General features: G+C 37.3%; 1 protein-coding gene across 3 annotated transcripts in view; it reads right to left on the bottom strand.

The window, feature by feature from the left end:
- Positions 1-20,745, bottom strand: part of LOC130932083 (microtubule-associated serine/threonine-protein kinase 1-like) — a 61,067-nt gene that overhangs the window by 35,946 nt on the left and 4,376 nt on the right. For 2 of the 3 annotated variants that reach the window (XM_057861470.1, XM_057861469.1), the window contains exon 2: positions 8,748-8,779. In XM_057861470.1, coding sequence (XP_057717453.1) covers positions 8,748-8,779 — 32 coding nt within the window. The remainder of the gene's footprint in view (positions 1-8,747; positions 8,780-20,745) is intronic. The other variant, XM_057861472.1, reaches the window with a different exon arrangement.

Consider the following 20,745-nt stretch of genomic DNA (forward strand, 5'->3'; position numbering starts at 1 on the left):
GTATGGGATTAATAAAAACAAATACTGCATTAATATTTACTTAAGTAAGTGGGGGAATCTGACGCCTTAATCTGTTAACTAGCCTTTAACACTCAAAACAAGATGGAGAAAATCATTCAACAACATTTAAGAAAAAATATCAGATTAAGACGTTATACTGTAAATTTGTATTGAGAAAGTTAGTATAAATCAATACAGATTTAGTTTGCATTAATCATTTAACCAATCTATTAATTAGGTTCATACAGTGGGGCAAATAATTATTTAGTCAACCACTAATTGTGCAAGTTCTCCCACTTGAAATATTTGAGAGGCCTGTAATTGTCAACATGGGTAAACCTCAACCATGAGAGACAGAATGTGGGGAGAAAAAAAAGGAAATCACATTGTTTGATTTTTAAAGATTTTTTTTTTTTTGCAAATAATGGTGGAAAATAAGTATTTGGTCAATACCACAAGTTGTATAACTGTTGCTGGTATTTTGGCCCATTCCTCCATGCAGATCTCCTCTAGAGCAGTGATGTTTTGGGGCTGTCGTTGGGCAACGCGGACTTTCAACTCCACTGATTTTCAATGGGGTTGAGACCTGGAGATTGGCTAGGCCACTCCAGGACCTTGAAATCCTTCTTACAAAGCCACGTCTTTGTTGCCCTGGCCAGTGTGTTTGGGATCATTGTCATGCTGAAAGACCCAGCCACGTCTCATCTTCAATGCCCTTGCTGATGGAAGGATATTTTCACTCAAAATCTCTCGATACATGGCCCCATTCATTCTTTCCTTTACACTGATCAGTCGTCCTGGTCCCTTTGCAGAAAAACAGCCCCAAAGCATGATGTTTCCACCCCCATGCTTCACAGTGTATATGGTATTCTTCGGATGCAATTCAGTATTCTTTCTCCTCCAAACACGAGAACCTGTGTTTCTACCAAAAAGTTCTATTTTGGTTTCATCTGACCATAACACATCATCCCAGTCCTCTTCTGGATCATCCAAATGTTCTCTAGCGAACCGCAGACAGGCCTGGACGTGTACTTTCTTCAGCAGGGGGACACGTCTGGAAGTGCAGGATTTGAGTCCCTGGCGGCGCATTGTGTTATTGATCGTAGCCTTTGTTACTGTGGTCCCTGCTCTCTGTAGGTCATTCACTAGGTCCCCCCGTGTGGTTCTGGGATTTTTGCTCACCGTTCTTGTTATCATTTTGACGCCACAGGATGAGATCTTGCATGGAGCCCCAGATCGAGGGAGATTATCACTGGTCTTGTATGTCTTCCATTTTCTAATAATTGCTCCCGCAGTTGATTTCTTTACACCAAGCGTTTTACCTATTGCAGATTCAGTCTTCCCAGCCTGGTGCAGGTCTACAATTTTGTCTCTGGTGTCCTTTGACAGCTCTTTGGTCTTGGCCATAGTGGAGCTTGGAGTGTGACTGACCGAGAATGCGGACAGGTGTCTTTTATACCGATAATGAGATAAAACAGGTGCCATTAATACAGGTAACGAGTGGAGCCTCGTTAGACCTCGTTAGAAGAAGTTAGACCTCTTTGACAGCCAGAAATCTTTCTTGTTTGTAGGTGACCAAATACATATTTTCCACTCTAATTTGGAAATAGATTCTTTAAAAATCAAACAATGTGATTTTCTGTTTTTTTTTCTTCCACATTCTGTCCCTCATGGTTGAGGTTTGCCTATGTTGACAACTACATGCCTCTCTAATCTTTTCAAGTAGGAGAACTTGCGCAATTGGTGGTTGAATGAATACTTATTTGCCCCACTATATTGGTGAGAAATGTAGCCCTGACCCCTGTTCACCCAATCTGTTTCATCTTATTAATGTCCCGTCCCCAGCAATAAGTGTACATGCAAGTGATGCTGTTATATCGTCTCTACCAATATTGAGACCAAACATACACCCATGGTTTGACATAATGTCCCAACTTCATTGGAATTGGGCTTTAATATACTTTAGTATATTGTAAAAATACTTTTCTGCTCAGTCTAGGGACTTTCACTGCAGCAGTAGTAATATCTATCAAGCAGGGGTGCATTTAGTGCTGTCAGGAAGCATCTATCCTCAAATGTGTTCTCCTGCAAGTGAGAAAGTGAGAAAGTGCATGAGAGATGATCAAACGGAATACTATTTTCATTAGTTTAAGAGTGGAAAGATGTGAAAAGGCCTTTGAAATTCAGGTGCTGTTGGTAGAGGGTGCATCTTGTTTGCAAGTAATTCTGGAATCCTCTTGGGGGGAAAGCAGCACTTTAAAAAGAGATTGTTCAGGGTTATTCATGTTGCAGCCCTTGAGCGGCCGAGTGAAGTCTGATTGCTTGTAGAGTTACAAAGAACGGGTGCGGCTTCAGAAGACAGCCACACACAGAAATATGTCCTGGCATCCCCCTAAATGACTGAGCATAAAAAAACAACAACAGGATTGTTTCATCAAGCAGACAAATGGGTGACAAAGTCACAGTTTATGATGTCTCCTGAGTGGAATACAGAGAAGCATTAGTGTTACAACTGGGTTGTAGTTAAAGTTCTTGATTGAGGTACAGCTGGGGTCTAAGCCAATGATCTTTAATTTACGAGTCCAAAGCCTTACCATTTAGCCACCGGACATTTTCCTGGAAAGGTGCAGTTAGGTGAGATTTGATTTATGGAATGTAATCAAAACATGATATCTACATTGATGTAGATTTTGTTTTTAAAATACTATATGAGCAACGGCTGGACCTTTTCCTACTGGTGGTGCTGTGCATGAATGTTACTGAGTAAAAGAAGGACTCGGGAAGCCAAAACAAAGTATCAGGAGCAAATAATAAAGGATGAAAGAATGAGCGAGACAGTAAAAGCTAGTATGCGTGTCGTGTATGCTCATGCAACCTCGGCAAGTCGAGCCCTAATGGGAGAGCGGACACGGATATCACCCAAGGGCCCTTCACTCTATCTCAGCTTTTCCATCCTTCACCTCTTGCATAACCTCCCACTTTTTCCACCCTCTGTACATTCATTGTCCTTTGACATCTCTCATGTTTACATCTTTGAGCGCATATCTTGATAGTCATTGAGAGCAGCACTTTTTAGCAAGTTGAACCGTTAACTCATTTCATGACATCTAATCGTAGTCAGAAAATTTCCTGTGCAAACACAATAAAATCAGCTTTTTACCCTTTATCGGCAATTTTAAAATCTTAGCTTCATAAACACCTGCCGTCCGGACTGGCTGTGAATGGTCATCTTTCATTGACACTGACGGCGCGAGACGTCCAATCCGTTTGGACTGGGAGGATCGAATGAACAAATGGCAGCTAATGAGTTAAGTGGCCATTTAATTATGCCTTTTAAATCCTCTGTCTAGTAAAAGGTCACACTTGACAGAGCAGTGACACATGTTCTTATACAACCTACCTAAGGGGAGCACCATCAGCTTCCTGTCTTAGCCTCTTATTCCTTGTAGCACTTCAGAACATGTTGGTTGCAGTTGGTTGTGTAGCGAGCTGTCAGAAAGCAGCAGTTCTCTAAATGCACCACAGAGGTACGACCTTATTTCAAAGTGCATTGGTGTGGGTGCATGCGTGTTTGTGGAAAATTAAGGCAGTGCAGCCATAACAAACAGGCAACAAGGGATTATGTGCCATTTTTCCAAAGTATGGTTGTGACATTGAGGATTCTTTTATTTCCCTCTACTCTCACTTATGCATTTAGGATGAGTAAAAAGCTTTTACTCTAGGCAACGGAAACAATGAATGGATGAAGACGAGAGCAAATGTGGCGTGTTATATAACATGTTGAGCTGACTTAAAGATTTTGGAGGAGAGCAAAGCTGATAACAATGAGCACTCTGCATTCTGTGAATGGGTCCCCGAGGTTTACCCATGAATGGATGCAAGACGTAAACTAAATGTGAAGCCAATGAATTCAATAAATGTAACTAATTCTCTCTAAGTACCAGTAAAACTAATTACAGTGGTATGAAAAAGTATCTGAACCTTTTAGAATTTCTCACATTTCTGCATAAAATCACCATCAGATGTGATCTGACCTTTGTCAAAATCACACAGATGAAAAAATAGTGTCTGCTTTAACTAAAACCACCTAAATATTTATAGGTTTTCCTATTTTAATGAGGATAGTATGCAAACAATGACAGAAGGCAGAAAAAATAAGTAAGTAAGTGAACCATCACATTTAATATTTTGTATTATATTGTATAATATTGAGTATTCGGCACTGAACTCTTGGCATCATCTTTGGTAGACGGCCATTCCTTGGGAGACAAGCAACAGTGCCAAACTCTCTCCGTTTGTAGACAGCTTCTCTGACTGTCGATTGATGAACATCTGGACTTTTAGAGATGGTTTTGTATCCTTTCGCAGCTTTATACAAGTCAACAATCCTTGATGGCAGGTCGTCAGACAGCACTTTTGACCGAGCCATGACGCACATCAGACATTGCTTCTCATCAAGACAATTATTACCAGGTGTGTGTTTTATAGTGGGCAGGGCAGCTTTAAACCACTCAATAGTGATTGGGCACACACCTGACTTAAATTGTTTGGCAAAAATTGGTTTCAATTGCTCTTTAAGTCTCCTTATGCAGAGGGTTCACTTACTTATTTTTCCCCCTTCTGTCATTTTTTGCATGCTATCCTCATTAAAATATGAAAACTTATAAATGTTTGGGTGGTTTTGACAAAGATCAGATCACATTTTAGGAGGATTTTATGCAGAAATTCCAAAAGGTTCAGATATTTTTTCATACCATTGTACATCGTGTCCCATTAAAAATGTTATTGACAAGTTCCTTAACTTTAAAAGGCATTTTGATATTCTCACAACTAAACTGTCCAAATATGATGATGCTCTGTTTTTAATTTGAGACATTATTACTCATTTGAAATATTGAAATATCATACGGTGTAATACATTTCCAACATGTAAACAAACAAACAAACAAACAAAAGAACTTTAGACTCAAAAAAAGACACACACAGTCTGGTAACATGGTACTATGGTCTGAATTAAACGATCCCACAAAAATTATTTTCCACTGCTATAACCTTCTGGGGATTAGTGAATATAACGATCTTCAGAACACTTGTGCAATGCACCAGACTGCCCACAAAGTGAACCAGAAAGTATGAGACCTCATCCCAATCCGTGCTCCTTGACACACATAAATATTACCAGGAATGAAAATCTAATAACTGGGGAAAAAATACAGACTAAAATGTACAGGCCAAAGAGTTCGGAGAAGGTTGATGAAAATTTTTAAAATTCTCTTTCCATTTTCATCTTAAAGAAAAAACAAAAAAGTCAAGTGAATTTTTAAATGCTGATTAATAATTTTATAAATACCTTTATAAATACCTTTATCTTTATTCTATTACCATATTAGCCCGAATATAAGACGGTCCTGATTACAAGACAACCCCCTCTTTTTCAAGACTCAAGTTTGAAAAAAGACTTTTTGAACACCAAATTATTTTTTATACAGAAAATAATTACAGTACATCTGAAACAAATGATTATAACAATATATTTGAGACAAAAATCATGTTATTTTGCCTCATTCAAATCTTAATATCTGAACATTTAAATATGTAAGCTAAAGTGCAATCACATTCGTAAATGAATGGCTTCTGATTTTAGAATTGTAAATAAAATAATATATTGTGATAAAACAACAAAATTGCAATAACTGCATTAACCATCAAAGTGAGGTCTAACTGTAACTGTAATCTTGAAACAAATATGAATAAGGAAAAACTGCAATAAAATATTGCAAACTGGTTAAACTTGAGAGTAGCTGAGATCTATCATGACAGAACATTACTCCTCAAGTTCAGCATTCGCCTCAAAGATATCTGGGGCCATCTAGCGTCGTGAATGGATATACTGTCTAGACTCCGAATATAAGGCGACCCCTACTTTTTCAGTCTTGTTTCAATGCAAATAAACATCGTCTTATGTTCGGGCCAATACGTTAATTATTCTAGAGCTGCATATATCGATTATTTTAGTAGTCGAATAATCTATGAACTAGTTAGTTTGAATAATCAAGTGATCGGAAAAGGAACATAAAAAATTAAAATACCTGAACTGAGCCTCAAACGGTATTAAAAAAAATAAATAAATGAGGATCTATGTACTACAAGAGAGGTTAACTTACATAGCAAAAGTCTGCTGCTTAAATGCTATAATAAAATGCGAACTTTTTTTTTTTTTTTTTTTACAATGCTCTTAACAAATGGTTCAAACACATATTCGCACAAAAAACAGCTAAATATGCAGTACCTATAAACTAAATTACGAATGCATTAAAAACCATTAGCTAAAACAAAAACTTAGCTCATATTGTTCTTAACAGGGAGCAGATGGATTCAGCCATGCAAAATGAGTTATGACTTATTCACTGTTGCCACTTGAGGGCAGTGTATCCACCCAAATCAATAAAATTAAATGCAAACACTTTCAAAACAAACCATTACAACGCCAGTTTAATTAAACAAATACTCGAAGCAGCAAAATTTAATTCAAATCTTTTTTTCTAATCGAATTACTCGAGTTACTCGATTAATCTTTGCAGCACTAAATCATTCCTACTAGCTCATTGGCTCAGTAAAACATACTCACTCAATGCCAGCAATCCCAGTTCATATGGAACTGGTGTATACATCACTGTTAATGGTAGTGAATGAGTTAATGAAACCATAATTCTAAGACTGTATGATGTGGGTCCACTTTTATGAATGAGTTAATGAAACTAATTCTGAGATTGTATGCTGTGGCTCCCCTTTTATGAATGAACTCATTCATAATGTATGGTGACTGTTTGCAGCCTACAAAGGGATAAGGGATGGGGTACGAAGCCCAGGCTGCATTTAAATGAAAGATATCTCAGGTGGTGGAGGTAAAATGGACATAAAAGCAGAAAGGCGAAGGCCTCAATTCCGATTTGATTATTCATTGTGACTCATAGGAATATGAGATGATATGGTCAGTGGGGCTGTGGGCTGACCCCATGGGAAAGATTTAACACTATGAGGCTGAAGAACAGAATAAAAAATTGTTATGGCTGGAGAAAATGAAAATCCATACTGGTTATTTTTCCGCAGCAGTTCCATAAAGTATAAGGTTATTGCAGCTACAGGAAGTGACTGTGGAAGACGTATGTCGTAAATCCTCCAACAGCCAACCTACCACTTGGAGAATGTCCGTGGGGAAAATTTATATTATTCTGTTGTAGTGCGTCCCAAAGGTCTTTGATGGCCAGGCAGTTGGGTGTTTCAAAAATCGAACTCCTTCATCTATATCTTTCGGCCCCTCCGCAAGAAGAGGGCGCTTATCCAAAATGTCCATGATGAAGACAAAAAATATGGAGAGTGAAATTAAACGTGTGCTACCCTGATTAATAATTTATTATACTGGGGAAATAAAAATCTCAATTTTGATGCTCATTAAAACTAAAATTGGTACACTAATTCCAAAATACAGTTTAATAATAATAGTTTTTTTCTCCACAGCTTATCTACATACTATGTTGTTACTACTTGTACACAATTAGAATTACCATAGCCATATACTTTGTAAATATGTAATTATTAGATCTAAGGAGGGAGGGGCAGAGGCCATAACAGTAATTGTGTTTAATAAACACTGTCGTCATGCCTTCTTTAATATTTCATTGTATTTCAATGGGCACGGTGGTTGAGGGGTTCGCATGTCTGCCTCACAGTTCTGAGATCAAGGGTTCAATCCCGGGCTTCGGCCTTCCTGTGTGGAGTTTGGATGTTCTCCCCGTGCCTGCGTGGGTTTCCTCCGGGAACTCCGGTTTCCTCCCACATCCCAAAAACATGCATGGTAGGCTGATTGAACACTCTAAATTGTCCACAGGTATGAGTGTGTGCGTGAATGGTTGTATGTCTCCTTGTGCCCTGCAATTGGCTGGCAACCAGTTCAGGGTGTCCCCTGCCCACTGCCCGTAGTTACCTGGGATAGGCTCCAGCATCTCCGCGACCCTCGTGAGGAAAAGCGGCACGGAAAATGAATGAATGTATGAATGTATTTCAATGTTTGATTTTTTAAAAATTTATAAAACATGAACATATGCTAAGTACCGCATATATCTGGTTAAATTTTTTTTTTTTAATGAAAATGCGGCTCCTGTAGTTAAAAAAAATACAGATTTGGGTTCCACACCCAAATATGACTTAAAAGCATCTGTCAGAACAAACTCAACAAAAATGTGTTCCCTAGTGTTATTGGTTAAAAGACATGTATAAAGATCTTTGCATGGCTGGAACATCAAATAAGGCTCTTCTGACTGAGTGTAAAAGCCAGTGTTAAATAATATTAAATGATGATTAATAAGATAAAGAATAGACCATCAACCTATGATTGAGTGAACCACTCACATCACCATCTCTTGGTCATTTGTACAGGTAAAAAGAAGAAATGGAACATACTGGTTGGGAATAAAAGAACACCTTCAAGAAGAAAAGAATTGTTGTTTTTTAAACTGCAAATTAATATTTGCACTATTGATTTGAAGCACTTAATAACAAAACAACAAGGAGTGTTGTGTAAAAGGAGACTCAGCAGTATGACAGGCTTTCAGTACCAAGGACAGCATCCAGCATCTCTCCACCTACCCACTTACACATTCCACACACAAACACCGCTGAGCTTCTTCAGGGACTAGGGTAAAGATGGAGCATAACGTAAGCATAACAGAACTGAGGATAACACTCACCTGCTGCTCTTGCGAGGCAGTGGCAAATCCTTCTGGAAGAAAAACCAACACAATAGAAAAGAGATCAGGTACAGAAAAAAACAGAATGTACGCAGAAAGCATTAACAATCCTAATCTTGTACATTGTTAAAAGTAAATTAGGAGGACTGGTTGTGAATGCTCATGTTGCATTGCCATTGACAGTGCAAGACGTCCAATCCATTGTGACTGGGAGAGCAAAAATTAGTTTAATGTCTGCCCTATAAAGAGTTAAGATAAACCTTACATAAACATCTCTAATGCAGTAAATGCACCAATTGCCAGGTATATATTATTCACAAAGTACGTGCTGTGGTAATTAATAAAAATAAGAAGAAAATCTATGTCTACTGGGCCGTTTACATGGTGACGCTGCGACACCAAGACGGAACAACTGTGTGCCTTGTCGCGACATGGTGACGGTGAAAACGGATGGCGAAGACGCAAACTTTTGCTAGTACAGAATGCTGCAGCCAGAGTCCTCACAAATACATGGAACCACATTACACCGGTTTTTAAATCGTTACACTGGCTTCCAGTGAGTCAAAGGATAGATTATAAAATACTACTGCTCATCTACAAAACACTTAATGGCATTGGACCAAAATACATGCTTGATTTGTTAGATTCCTATGAAACATCTAGACCCCTAAGGTCGTCTGGAACCGGTCTCCTGTATGTTCCAAGAACAAGAACCAAGCAGGGTCAGGCAGCATTTAGTTATTATGCTCCTCGCCTCTGGAACAAGTCACCTGAAGGTCTGAAGTATGCTCAAACTGTTAGCTCCTTTAAATCAGGGCTAAAAACGCTTTTGTTTAGCACTGCATATCCATAACTGTCTATATATTTCAATCTATTTGCTTTCTATTCCTCTTGTGCATTATTATTATTACTATTATTATTATTATCATTATTTTCTCTTTATTTTTTAATTATTATTATTTTTTTTTATTCTATTCATGATTAAATGCGATTTTTATGTATAATTTTATTTCCTATTTCGACTGTCTTTGCTTTTACGTCCTATTGATTTTAATGTGATTTTTATGATCTTCATGTGATGTAAAGCACTTTGAATTGCCTTGTGTTGAATTGTGCTATATAAATAAATTTGCCTTGCCTTGCCTTTTGATTCCAGCCTACAAAGTGGAACAATTCATTTGCGGTGCTTACTCCGCAACCACATAAATGGAAAGCTCTCGCTCCGATGACATCAGCACTCTCACAGGTCACTTTGGGCATGCGCAGCACTGCTACTAAACATTAAAAACAGCAAACATGGCAGAATGTCAGCTTTAATTGACTGTTTTTATAATATTTTTTATTTAAATATATTTAATTTTCCAATTTTTGTGCCTTTTGGAGCTAAAGAAAAAATTCCTTGTACGCCATTGCTTGGAGTGGGCGGGTATGTTGTCTTCCAGGCCGAGGAAGTTGTTGTCAAAGAAGTGCATCATTGGCTGTCACCTGGTAAAACTGCACTGTCTCCTAGGGCCTGGCATGAATACTACATCATTTTCATGTGGAATTGCAACGTCATTCGAAAGAAGACAGAACCAAGATAGAACCGTTTAAATACAAACATTAAATTTGTCGTATTCTTGGAGCGTCACAATGTCAACTAGGGATGCAACGAAACAGTTAAGCCACGGTTCCGTATGATTTTTGATACGAGGGACACGATTTTTAATTTGACTCAATACATTTAATGCTCAGAAACAAAAAATATAAGTGTTATAGTTTTTTTTTTTTTCGATTTTTCTTAATTTGCTAACAAGCAAAAATAACATTGGCATCATATAAACAAGCATTTTAGTGCATAATATTTATGTGCTTACTTCTTACTGATCTGAAGAAATTTTGTATAAAAGTGCTGAAAACAATCTTTATTGTTTCTAAAGTGAGACAAGGCACACTGTTGATTGCTACAGCTCTCTTAGCAACTAGGTTTACCACATGAGCAAAACATCCTATTTGTGGTCCGAGTACATCTGTGTCACGTACTGAAATAACAATATTTGCAGCATTATCTATAGTCACTGGTATGGATTGATTTGGCCTGCTTATAACACCCATTCACTCATGGCGGTTTTAAATTCATAGATGTAGTATATGGACTACGCGTCCCATGATCACTCTTGGCTCACGTAGCTAATGGCATGGGACTTGGGAGGATCAAACGTAGCACATCTAGTTTGCTATTTGATGATATCTAGTGCGTGTGCGCGAGTGTTATCGGAGGCTCGGAGCATTCAAAAAATTAACAAACGCCACAAAAGTCACGTCTGCTCATTACTACACAACACTGGCATATGACAATCGACTTTAATAAACAGGACGAGTTTCAAGTACAGCACTCTTAATTTGCCACTCATTGTTCGTCATGTAACCGTGAGGTAGCTCTGTGTCCTGGGGGATCCAGCTGTCTGTTGTCAAAGCAAGGTTGTTCATAGCAGCCAAGTCGATAACAATGTTTTGGCGGACTTCGTTGTAAATATCCGGGAAATGGGAGCTTTTTATTTGCATCGAATAATTTTGAGTATTTGATCGAAGAGGGCATATCGAACGGTTCAATATAAAACCGAGTATTGTTGCATCCTTGATGTAAAACGCCCCTATATCTATGCTTATATATAAATGGAACTTTGTCTGAGTGTCTGTGGGTGTTCGTTCCATATTGACGGCGAAATGGCGGGGCGGATTTTGACGAAATTTTACACAGTTGTACTTTATGTTTCTGGGAGTGTTCTTAGATGGGTTTGATCTCTGTAGGCCTCCATTTAGTGCGGAAAATTATTTTGAAACCCCAAAAATTAGCATAGATCCCTGATTGTGGAGGTGTGTCTCTTGCGATTGCAATGTTGCATTTGGCCTTCAAACTTTACGATTTCATGTACAAATTTAAATGTGCTGTGATGATACATTGTGTCTTTGAGTACTCCACAACAAGACGCTGGATTAAAAAAAAATGGACAATTTCCCGGAATATTATTAAGGGATTCATTTCGGCTGGATATCCATACTGTACACAGTGATGGAAAAACGATTGTGCATTAACGTCTTTATGGTGTCCTTTTGCTAGGACTACATTACAGCTGCATCTCTAAAGAAAGTATGTTTCATCTGCGATTTGGTTGTATTGCATTCATGTAACACAAACCCGAGCAACGCCGAGCCATCCTGCTAGTGTACATTAAAAATAGCAACTGATGGCTATCGGTCCATTTGGAGTGGACGATTTGTATATTCTCCTGTCACATCGAGGTTAAAATTGTTACGGTTCTCTTAGGCATGTATTGACAACGTGGTTACCACAGACCATGTAATTATTGGTTTCATGATTGGTTGTATCTTTGTCTGTTTGTGCAGTGTTTGTGCAGTATGTGGTCAACAATAACCTCCTTATGCTGAGAGTCATCACAAAAAATAGGATAGTTTTCTTCCATTTGATCACAGCATGTCTTTGGAAGGACTTCCCTTATGCCAGCATGTCCCCGAGGCTTTACAATACATGTTAACAAATCCCTCTTCACAAGGACGTCTGAATATTAGAGCCAATGATCCCTCTTCACTTTGTCCTTCATTGATCAGGTTAACTGAACCTGAGCCGGCACAGCCAAAGAGAGAAAGACTTCCAAGAGCACCGCTGCGGGTTCAGCACCAAGGAAGATTACCACAAAACAAGACTGAAGATGGCAGTGTAAAATATCCATCACCAAAACGTTCAGCTGGATTCTCAGTAAGCATACAATATTTTATATATTGTATATTATGTATTTTGGTTATTATCTAATTTACTAAATAAAATATGGAGTGCTACTTCTCATTTAAAAACATGCAAAACTGTTTTAAGGGTAAGACTTAAACATATTCTTCTCTTTTCCATTCATTTGATTTTGTTAAAGATGTATTTGCAGAATTAACTCTTTATACCGCAAGCGGCTGTTTAACTTAACTTCCCCTGAAATTCTACAGCAAGTGACTTTAAAATGATAGAAGACCATATTTTGGACACAAATCCATCCCCAAAAAGTGACAGAAAAGGCCTAATAATGAAATTAGATCCTAATTAGTTCCATTCTCGAATGCCTTGACCCCGTCCACAAAAAAAAAAAAATCTCCAGATAAAAGATGATGTCACACCAAGAATGAGCTGCAGATTTTTGCCGTCTGCTAGCTTGCTATATACAGTATATAGGCTTTCTATTCTCTTGTTGCCTTGTGACCCTTCTGTCATTCTGTCAAACTGTACATACTAGCTGGTGCAACACTAGAAAGCTAGACATAATCATCAATTCTGGTTGTGATGTCACAACCAGAATTTCAGAAAAAGGTGGGCATTCTGAGATGCTTTGTTTTGGGTGGAATAACTATGAAGTGGTAAAAAAAAAAAAAAAAAAAAAAAAAGTCAGATTTGAGGGCTAAATTTGTGTTTTACATGTAAAATTTCGTTAGTGCAGTCATTTTCTTATTTTGACATGGTCACCATTTTCACCCTATAAAGACCTGGGGTCCACATGTGTGGATGTCACATTTTGGGTCATATAAGGCCACAATATTAACATGTGATATACAAGCAAGACCTACTGTATATGGTGCAAGATGTGATGCCCACATACATATGTGGGCACCATGGTCTAAATCATAATCATATATTCAAAAAATACTGTAAATATCGTATTGGCCTGAATACAAGATTGTGTTTTTTTGCATTGAAATAAGATTGAAAAAGAGGGGGTCGTCTTATATTCGCGGCGCGACGTTAGATGACGCCAGATATCATTGAAGCGATGTTCTGGTATGAGAGATCTAAGCTACTTCCCCCATTCACGACGCTAGATGGCGCCAGATATCATTGAAGCGATGTTCTGTCATGAGAGATCTCAGCTACGCTCAAGTTTAACCAGTTTGCATTATTTTATTGCAATGTTTTTCCTTATTCAGATTTGTTTCAAGACTACAGTTACAGTTAGGCTTCACTTTGATGGTTAATGTAGTTATTGCAATTTTGTTGTTTTATCACAATAGATTGTTTTATTTACAATTTGAAAACGAGAAGCCATTCATTTACGAATGTGATTGCACTTTAGTTAACATATTTACTGTAAATGTTCAGATATTAAGATTTGAATGAGGCAAAATAACATGCTTTTTCTCTCAAATATATTGTTATAACAATTTGTTTCAGATGTACTGTAATTATTTTCTGTATAAAAATAAATTTGGTGTTCAAAAAGTCTTTTTTCCAAACTTGAGTCTTGAAAAAGAGGAAGTCGTTTTACAATCAGGGCCGTCTTATATTCGGGCCAATATAGTACATAAATCAATATTGAATTTTAAAAAAAAATCTAGATTTTTTTATGAATAAATACATTTATGAATTAATGTCAATAAATACATAATGAACTACATTAAAATGAATTAAAACAATTTACCGTAATTTTCGAATTATAAGGCGCACCTGACTATAAGCCGCCACCCACTAAATTTGGCACAAAATCGGCATTTGTTCATATATAAACTGCATTGGACTATAAGCCGCAGCTGTCCTCTCTGTATTCTGGGATATTTACATTAAAAGATATTAACCGGTAACACTTTATTTGGTAGCGACATCAAACAACTGTCATAAGACCAAATGACCACAATGAAGCTTTGAACCAATTGGCTGCAAAGCTTCATTGCTTCAAGAAGCTTCATTTGGCCATCACTGCTCCCTTGGGGGAGACAGTCAACCTCTGCTGCCACCTGCTGTAAAGACTGTTGTTGCCCAACATGCCTCGTAGCATGCATTGCAGCACTACAGAATGTAAATAACAATCATAATTCATGTTCTGTGCTAATTATTTATTCTGTTATTTTTCTAATTGTTTCATTAATTGCTAGTTATGGTATTTGGTAACACTTTATTTGACAGTGGTGCCATAAGACTGTCATTAGACAATCATAATGATGACATGACACTGTCATGAGCATTAATGAATGCTTATAAGAGATGTCATTTAGTGTTATCCGCCAAATTATTTCACTTTTGAATGGATGTAAAAGATCTAAACTGGACATAAATGGAGTTAGTGACAAAATTTGCCGGCTGGCACTTAATGACATCTGTCATAAGTATTCAGTAATGCCCATGATAGTGTCATGTCATAATTATGATGGTCTTATGACAGTATTACAACGCCGCTGTCAAATAAGCTGTTACCCATTAATCCAAATCATCAAATAAGCAGCACTGGACCATAAGCCGCAGGATTCAAAATGAAATAAAAATGTAGTGGCTTATAGTCCAACAATTGCGTTGATAATAATTTGGTTAAGGTTACTAACAAACTAAAGGTATTTTTTTTAATGTTTTTTTAAAATTTCATTTTAATTTCAGTCAATCATATATGATTTGAGCTGCATTGTTTTGTTTTATCACCAAATAAATCCATAAAAAACACATTGTGAAAAATGTCCTTACTATGTTTTACGCTGCTTGTTCAATATGTGATTTGTTGCAGTCATATAAAATGAGGAACAGTATTGCATAGGTATTCCATAATGAATGAGCAATGATACATACAAGCAGTTTATCAAGGTAGCAGCGGACAATGGTAATTTAGCTGCTTTTGTATAAATCAAACCTTTGAACATCTGCAGCATGTCCCTCTGATGGACTCTTAAATCTTCAGGCACGTCTGGGCAATAACGAATTGGCACATTAAACAAAGTGCAGCTGTGCATTAGTCGTTGTTTTCCACTTCAGGAACTCAAGGGAAAATTTAGGTCAGTCTTCTCTTATTGAATGTTTTGGTCGCCACTGTCGGACATCTTTCTGAGTCCTTTTGGCAGGAGAAATAAGCAGCCACCGCCAGACGGGGCACAGTTATGATTACTTCACACTGTACTCAAAAAATTGGCATAATCATTTTGCAACCACAACAGATGAACATGTCAAAGCAAGCGCAGCAAGCTAAGATCAGCATCCTTGTCAATGGCAGGCAATGAGTTAAATTCAATGAAATTTAACAGTAAATAAATAAATGAATAATTTTAGCGTGATATTGGTGGCCACAATCACGGTATATTTTAATTTTTAATCATTTAGATCAGGGATGCCCCCTAGTCCAGTCCTCAGGAGCCCCTATTCAGCTTGTTTTTCATGTCTCCTTCCTCCAACACACCTGAATCAAATATCAAGATTGTTAACAGGGCCCTGCAGAGCTTGCTGATGAGCTGATCATTTGATTCAGGTGTGTTGGAGGAAGAAGACATGGAAAACAAGCTGGATAGAGGCTTTGGAGGACCGGACTTGGCCACTCCTGATTAAGATTCTGTTTTCTTTTATTAACATTTTTATTATTTCTATATGATTTCTTTATGGGGTTGAGTTTTGTTTAATTTACCAAAATAGTGACTTGATTTATAAAGGGTTAAAAAAATTAAATGTTAAACAAAAAGCAAAACCTCTGCTTTCTTTTTCTGTCCTCCTATTTGCGCTGTCACCCTCCCATATAAAAAATGACTCCACGAAGAAACTCCGTCTCGTGGAACGATCTATTGAATGTGCTTTCCCTTTTGGGAAAAAAACCCACACATTTTTTAATTACCTACAAAAAAAAAAAAAAAAAAAAAAAAAATCAAATTAATTCATAACATTGCTCAATCGCCCAAATCTAACTATTGCTTTAAAAGTTTAACTGTTTGTGCATCTAGATCCAGAGCCTACAATGTAATAAGTTCTTCATTTGCCCATGCATGCCTAGAGTCAGATTAAGGGAGGACCGGGGGGCATAGCCTCTCTCGTGGCCGAACAGTGTCATTGCATGTAATTGACTCTCTCCATATATGAATTTAAAATTAAGACTTTACCGGTGAAATGTTGTCTATAAAAGTTGTAAAACAATAAAACAAACAACAAAAATGAATGAAATGGAGAAAAAATATATTTTCATAATGGGTCAAAATTATTTTTCGAGCACATCATGTGATTAGCACCTTAGAGACAGTCATTTGTTTTGCTTAGCCAAAACCATTTGAGGACAGAAGAGGCAAGATGGATATACCTATTTTTTTTCCCAAACCTAAGCTTTAAAAAGCGACAACAACCTCTGAGCAAGAACCAATGATTGAAGATGTACACCATGAAACGCCGAAGAGCACCGCCAAATGGTGAGTTTCAGTTTGCCCCACTAAAGACCAGTGTTGTTAATCTTACTTTAAAACAGTAATTAATTACAGTTACAAATTACTTCTCCCAAAAAGTAATTGAGTTAGTAACTCAGTTACCTGAATGTAAGAGTAATTAGTTGCTTGGCAAAGTAACTGGTGTTACTTTTCATGTTTTTTTTTTTTCATTCAAAAAAAAAAAAACAAAAAAAAAAACAGGTCACACTATATGAAGTTCAAAGGGTTTTGGGCACAATTGGCCCTAGCCAAATTCTTTACCCTAAACTTTACTAGACACAGGGGTACTGCAGATATAGCGATAACTAGATAGTAACCTTAGCTATGATTTGAAGACATTTAATGTTCTGAATCAACTAAGGTTGTCAAATTTATCGCGTTAATGGGAAGTAATTACTTTTTAAAAATAATCACGTTAAAATATTTAACGTAATTAACGCATGCGCAGCATGACCCACTCACGCATTGCCGCAAACAGCCTACAATGGCGCCGTTTTACTTCTAACAGAGCTAAGTGGCAGCGTCAAGTGTATGGTGTAGATACAAGCATTCATTTGGGCCGTGCTTTTAATTGGCAAAAGCTTCACCATCTCCCCCACAAGTACTATATACACTGCCAATGGGAAAACCCATTGGCAGTGTATCAAATACTTGTTCTCCCCACTGTATATTGTGGGTAGCGACGTGGGGAAGAATGGCAGGAGTTGATCTTTTTCTTAACATCCTGTATTGCACCCAACGCAGAGAAGATATAGCATTTGCAGCCACCACACACAGTCATGGTTGCACCACTTCCCATCATGCATTTGGGCAGAACAGTTAAGTCGCTACAGTATCATTTACTGAAAGCTCAGCAAATACACTAGATGGCAATATTTAGTCACAATATACAAACTCACATTTATCCTTTAAGAATGACAAGTCTTTCTATCCGTGGATCCCTTTCACAGAAAGAATGTTAATAATGTTAATGCCATCTTGTGGATTTATTGTTATAATAAACAAATACAGTACTTACGTATGTACAGTATGTTGAATGTATATATCCGTCTTGTCGTATCTTTCCATTCCAACAATAATTTACAGAAAAATATGGCATATTTTAGAGATGGTTTGAATTGCGATTAATTACGATTCATTAATTTTTAAGCTGTGATTAACTCGATTAAAAACTTTAATCGTTTGACAGCCCAAGAATCAACCATTAAAATTGTTGAAATTGCTCCCGTTATTGCATTAGTTCTCTTCTGTCTGCTTTCTACATGTGAAAGTTTTATAACTGTTTCATCATTTAAATATAGATTCAAGTCAAGATTTTGCCGAATAATGAGTATCTTAGATAAAAAGTTACTTAGGTTCGCTAGGAAGGTTTTCTACAACAGAGCCTTCCTGAGAAGTCTACTGCTTTAAGATAGCAGGTGTTTACTAACGCCGGCGAGTCTATCATTTCACATCTAGTTCTCTATACATGTGATATCTGTCGTAGCATAATGTGGGCGTAGTTTGTAGGCTATCGGCTACAGTCAGGTTTTATTGTAGCCACCCAGAGCATCGCGTTTGCAGCGGTGTCACAACTCAATTTCCTCCTCCCCACACCCACTCTGTTTTTTTCCGTGAGTTTGAGTCCACGTCTCTCACTTTTCTCGCGTCATTCAACCAAAGTAGTAACACACGCCTTTACATCCTCAGTAATGGTAACGGCGTTGCAAAGATGAGAAAAGTAATTAATTACATTACTCAGTACTGAAAAAAATAACGCCGTTTAGTAATGCCATTATACTCTAACGCCGTTTTTAACAAAACCGCTAAAGAAAGCTAATTGTACCACAGAGCCACCACCGGGCGTACCATATTCAACGGTAGGAGTGGGAACCTCTTGGTACCTCACGATACGATACGATTTGCGATACAAGGCTCACGATAACGATGATCTGACGATATAGCAATACAACGATTTTCGATACATTGGTCAGGTAATCATTCTAGGATATTCTACAAAAAACGAATAAACAGAAAAACAAGCTTCTGCTGTGAATTAGAATGAGTTTATCACTAGTAGACGTCCAATCCATTTGAACTGGGAGGGTGGCAGCGGATGAACATTCGTTCATTCGCTGCCACCCTCCCACTTCAAACGGATTGAACGTCTATGGCTGTCAGTGGCAGCCAATGCCAGGCAATGAGTAATTTTGGACCATTTAAGGTCATTTACCTGTTGATTTTCAGTTACTTCCTGCTGATTTTGGGGTATTTTATGGGTCACTTGCTGTTTATTTTGCGTTACAGAACAGGAAGTGTCCTGGGAATCACCCAAATGAATAGGCAGTGACTCAAACTCAACAGGAAATGACCTGTAAATGCCCTAAAATGAAAAGCAAGTGACCTGTAAATGCCCCGAAAATCGGACCGAATGACTGTGAATGCTCTGGTTTTGAATCAACGACTGATCCCAGTCTAAATGGATTAGGCGTCGAGCACTGTTTTTTTTTTTTTTTTTTATATAATTGACACTTTTTCAAAACGAAATCTCGATTCTTGACAGGAGCATATCGATAACCTTTTGGGATACAAAGTATCATGATATATCACCATTTCGATATTTTGTCACACCCTTATTCAACGGACGACGATCTTGGCCCAAAGCACAGCTGTCCTAAGCAGCCTGATTTCGAATTCCCCTAAAAAATGATGGGAAACAAAAGCTCATTTTCAACGTATTATTATTAGGGCTGTCAAAATTATCGCGTTAACGGGCGGTAATTAATTTTTTAATTAATCTCGTTAAAATATTTGACGCATTTAACGCACATGCCCCGCTCAAACAGATTAAAATGTCAGCACAGTGTCATGTCCACTTGTTACTTGTGTGTTTTGGTGTTTTGTTGCCCTCTGCTGGCGTTTGGGTGCGACTGATTTTATGGGTTTCAGCACCATGAGCATTGTATAATTATTGACATCAACAATGGCGAGCTACTAGTTTATTTTTTGATTGAAAATTTTACAAATTTTATTAAAACGAAAACATTAAGAGAGGTTTTAATATAAAATTTCTATAACTTGTATCAACATTTATCTTTTAAGAACTACAAGTCTTTCTATCCATGGATCGCTTTAAGAGAATGTTAATAATGTTAATGGCATCTTTTTGATTTATTGTTATACCATCTTGTTGATTTATTGTTATAATAAACAAATACAGTACTTATGTACAGTATGTTGAATACAGCTGGGAATCTTTGGGCACCTAACGATTCGATTACGATTACGATTCAGAGGCTCCGATTCGATTATAAAACGATTATTGATGCACCCCCCCACTCCTTTTTTTTTTTTTTTTTTTAATTAAATGTTTTGTACATTAGTTCCAAAATTGTTCAAAAATCCTCTCAGGCTAAACCAAACTACTATTTCAGTATCAAGTTAACATATAGCAGTAAACAAATATACAAAAATAACAGTAAATAAAAAACTCCAGTCCCCATTCTGTAACAGCAGCTTTAAACTACATTCAATTAATTTAATGTTGTGAATCAACTGTTAAAGTTGTTAAAATTGCTCCCTTTATTTCATAATTTCCCTTTTGTCTATTTTCGACATGTGAAAGTTAAAACTATTTTAAAGATAGATTCAAGTCAATATTTTACCGATTTAGGAGTATTTTAGATAAAAAGTTAATTAGGTTTGCTTGGAAGGTTCGCTACAACAGCCTTGCAGGGAAGTGTACTGCTTTAAGATGGCGGCCGTTTACTAACGTTTTTGTAGATGTGCTGCTCACGCTACCGAAGCAATGTTCCATCTAGTCCTATAT

This window comes from Corythoichthys intestinalis, chromosome 16, assembly GCF_030265065.1.
Source record: "Corythoichthys intestinalis isolate RoL2023-P3 chromosome 16, ASM3026506v1, whole genome shotgun sequence".
Lineage (NCBI taxonomy): Eukaryota > Metazoa > Chordata > Actinopteri > Syngnathiformes > Syngnathidae > Corythoichthys > Corythoichthys intestinalis.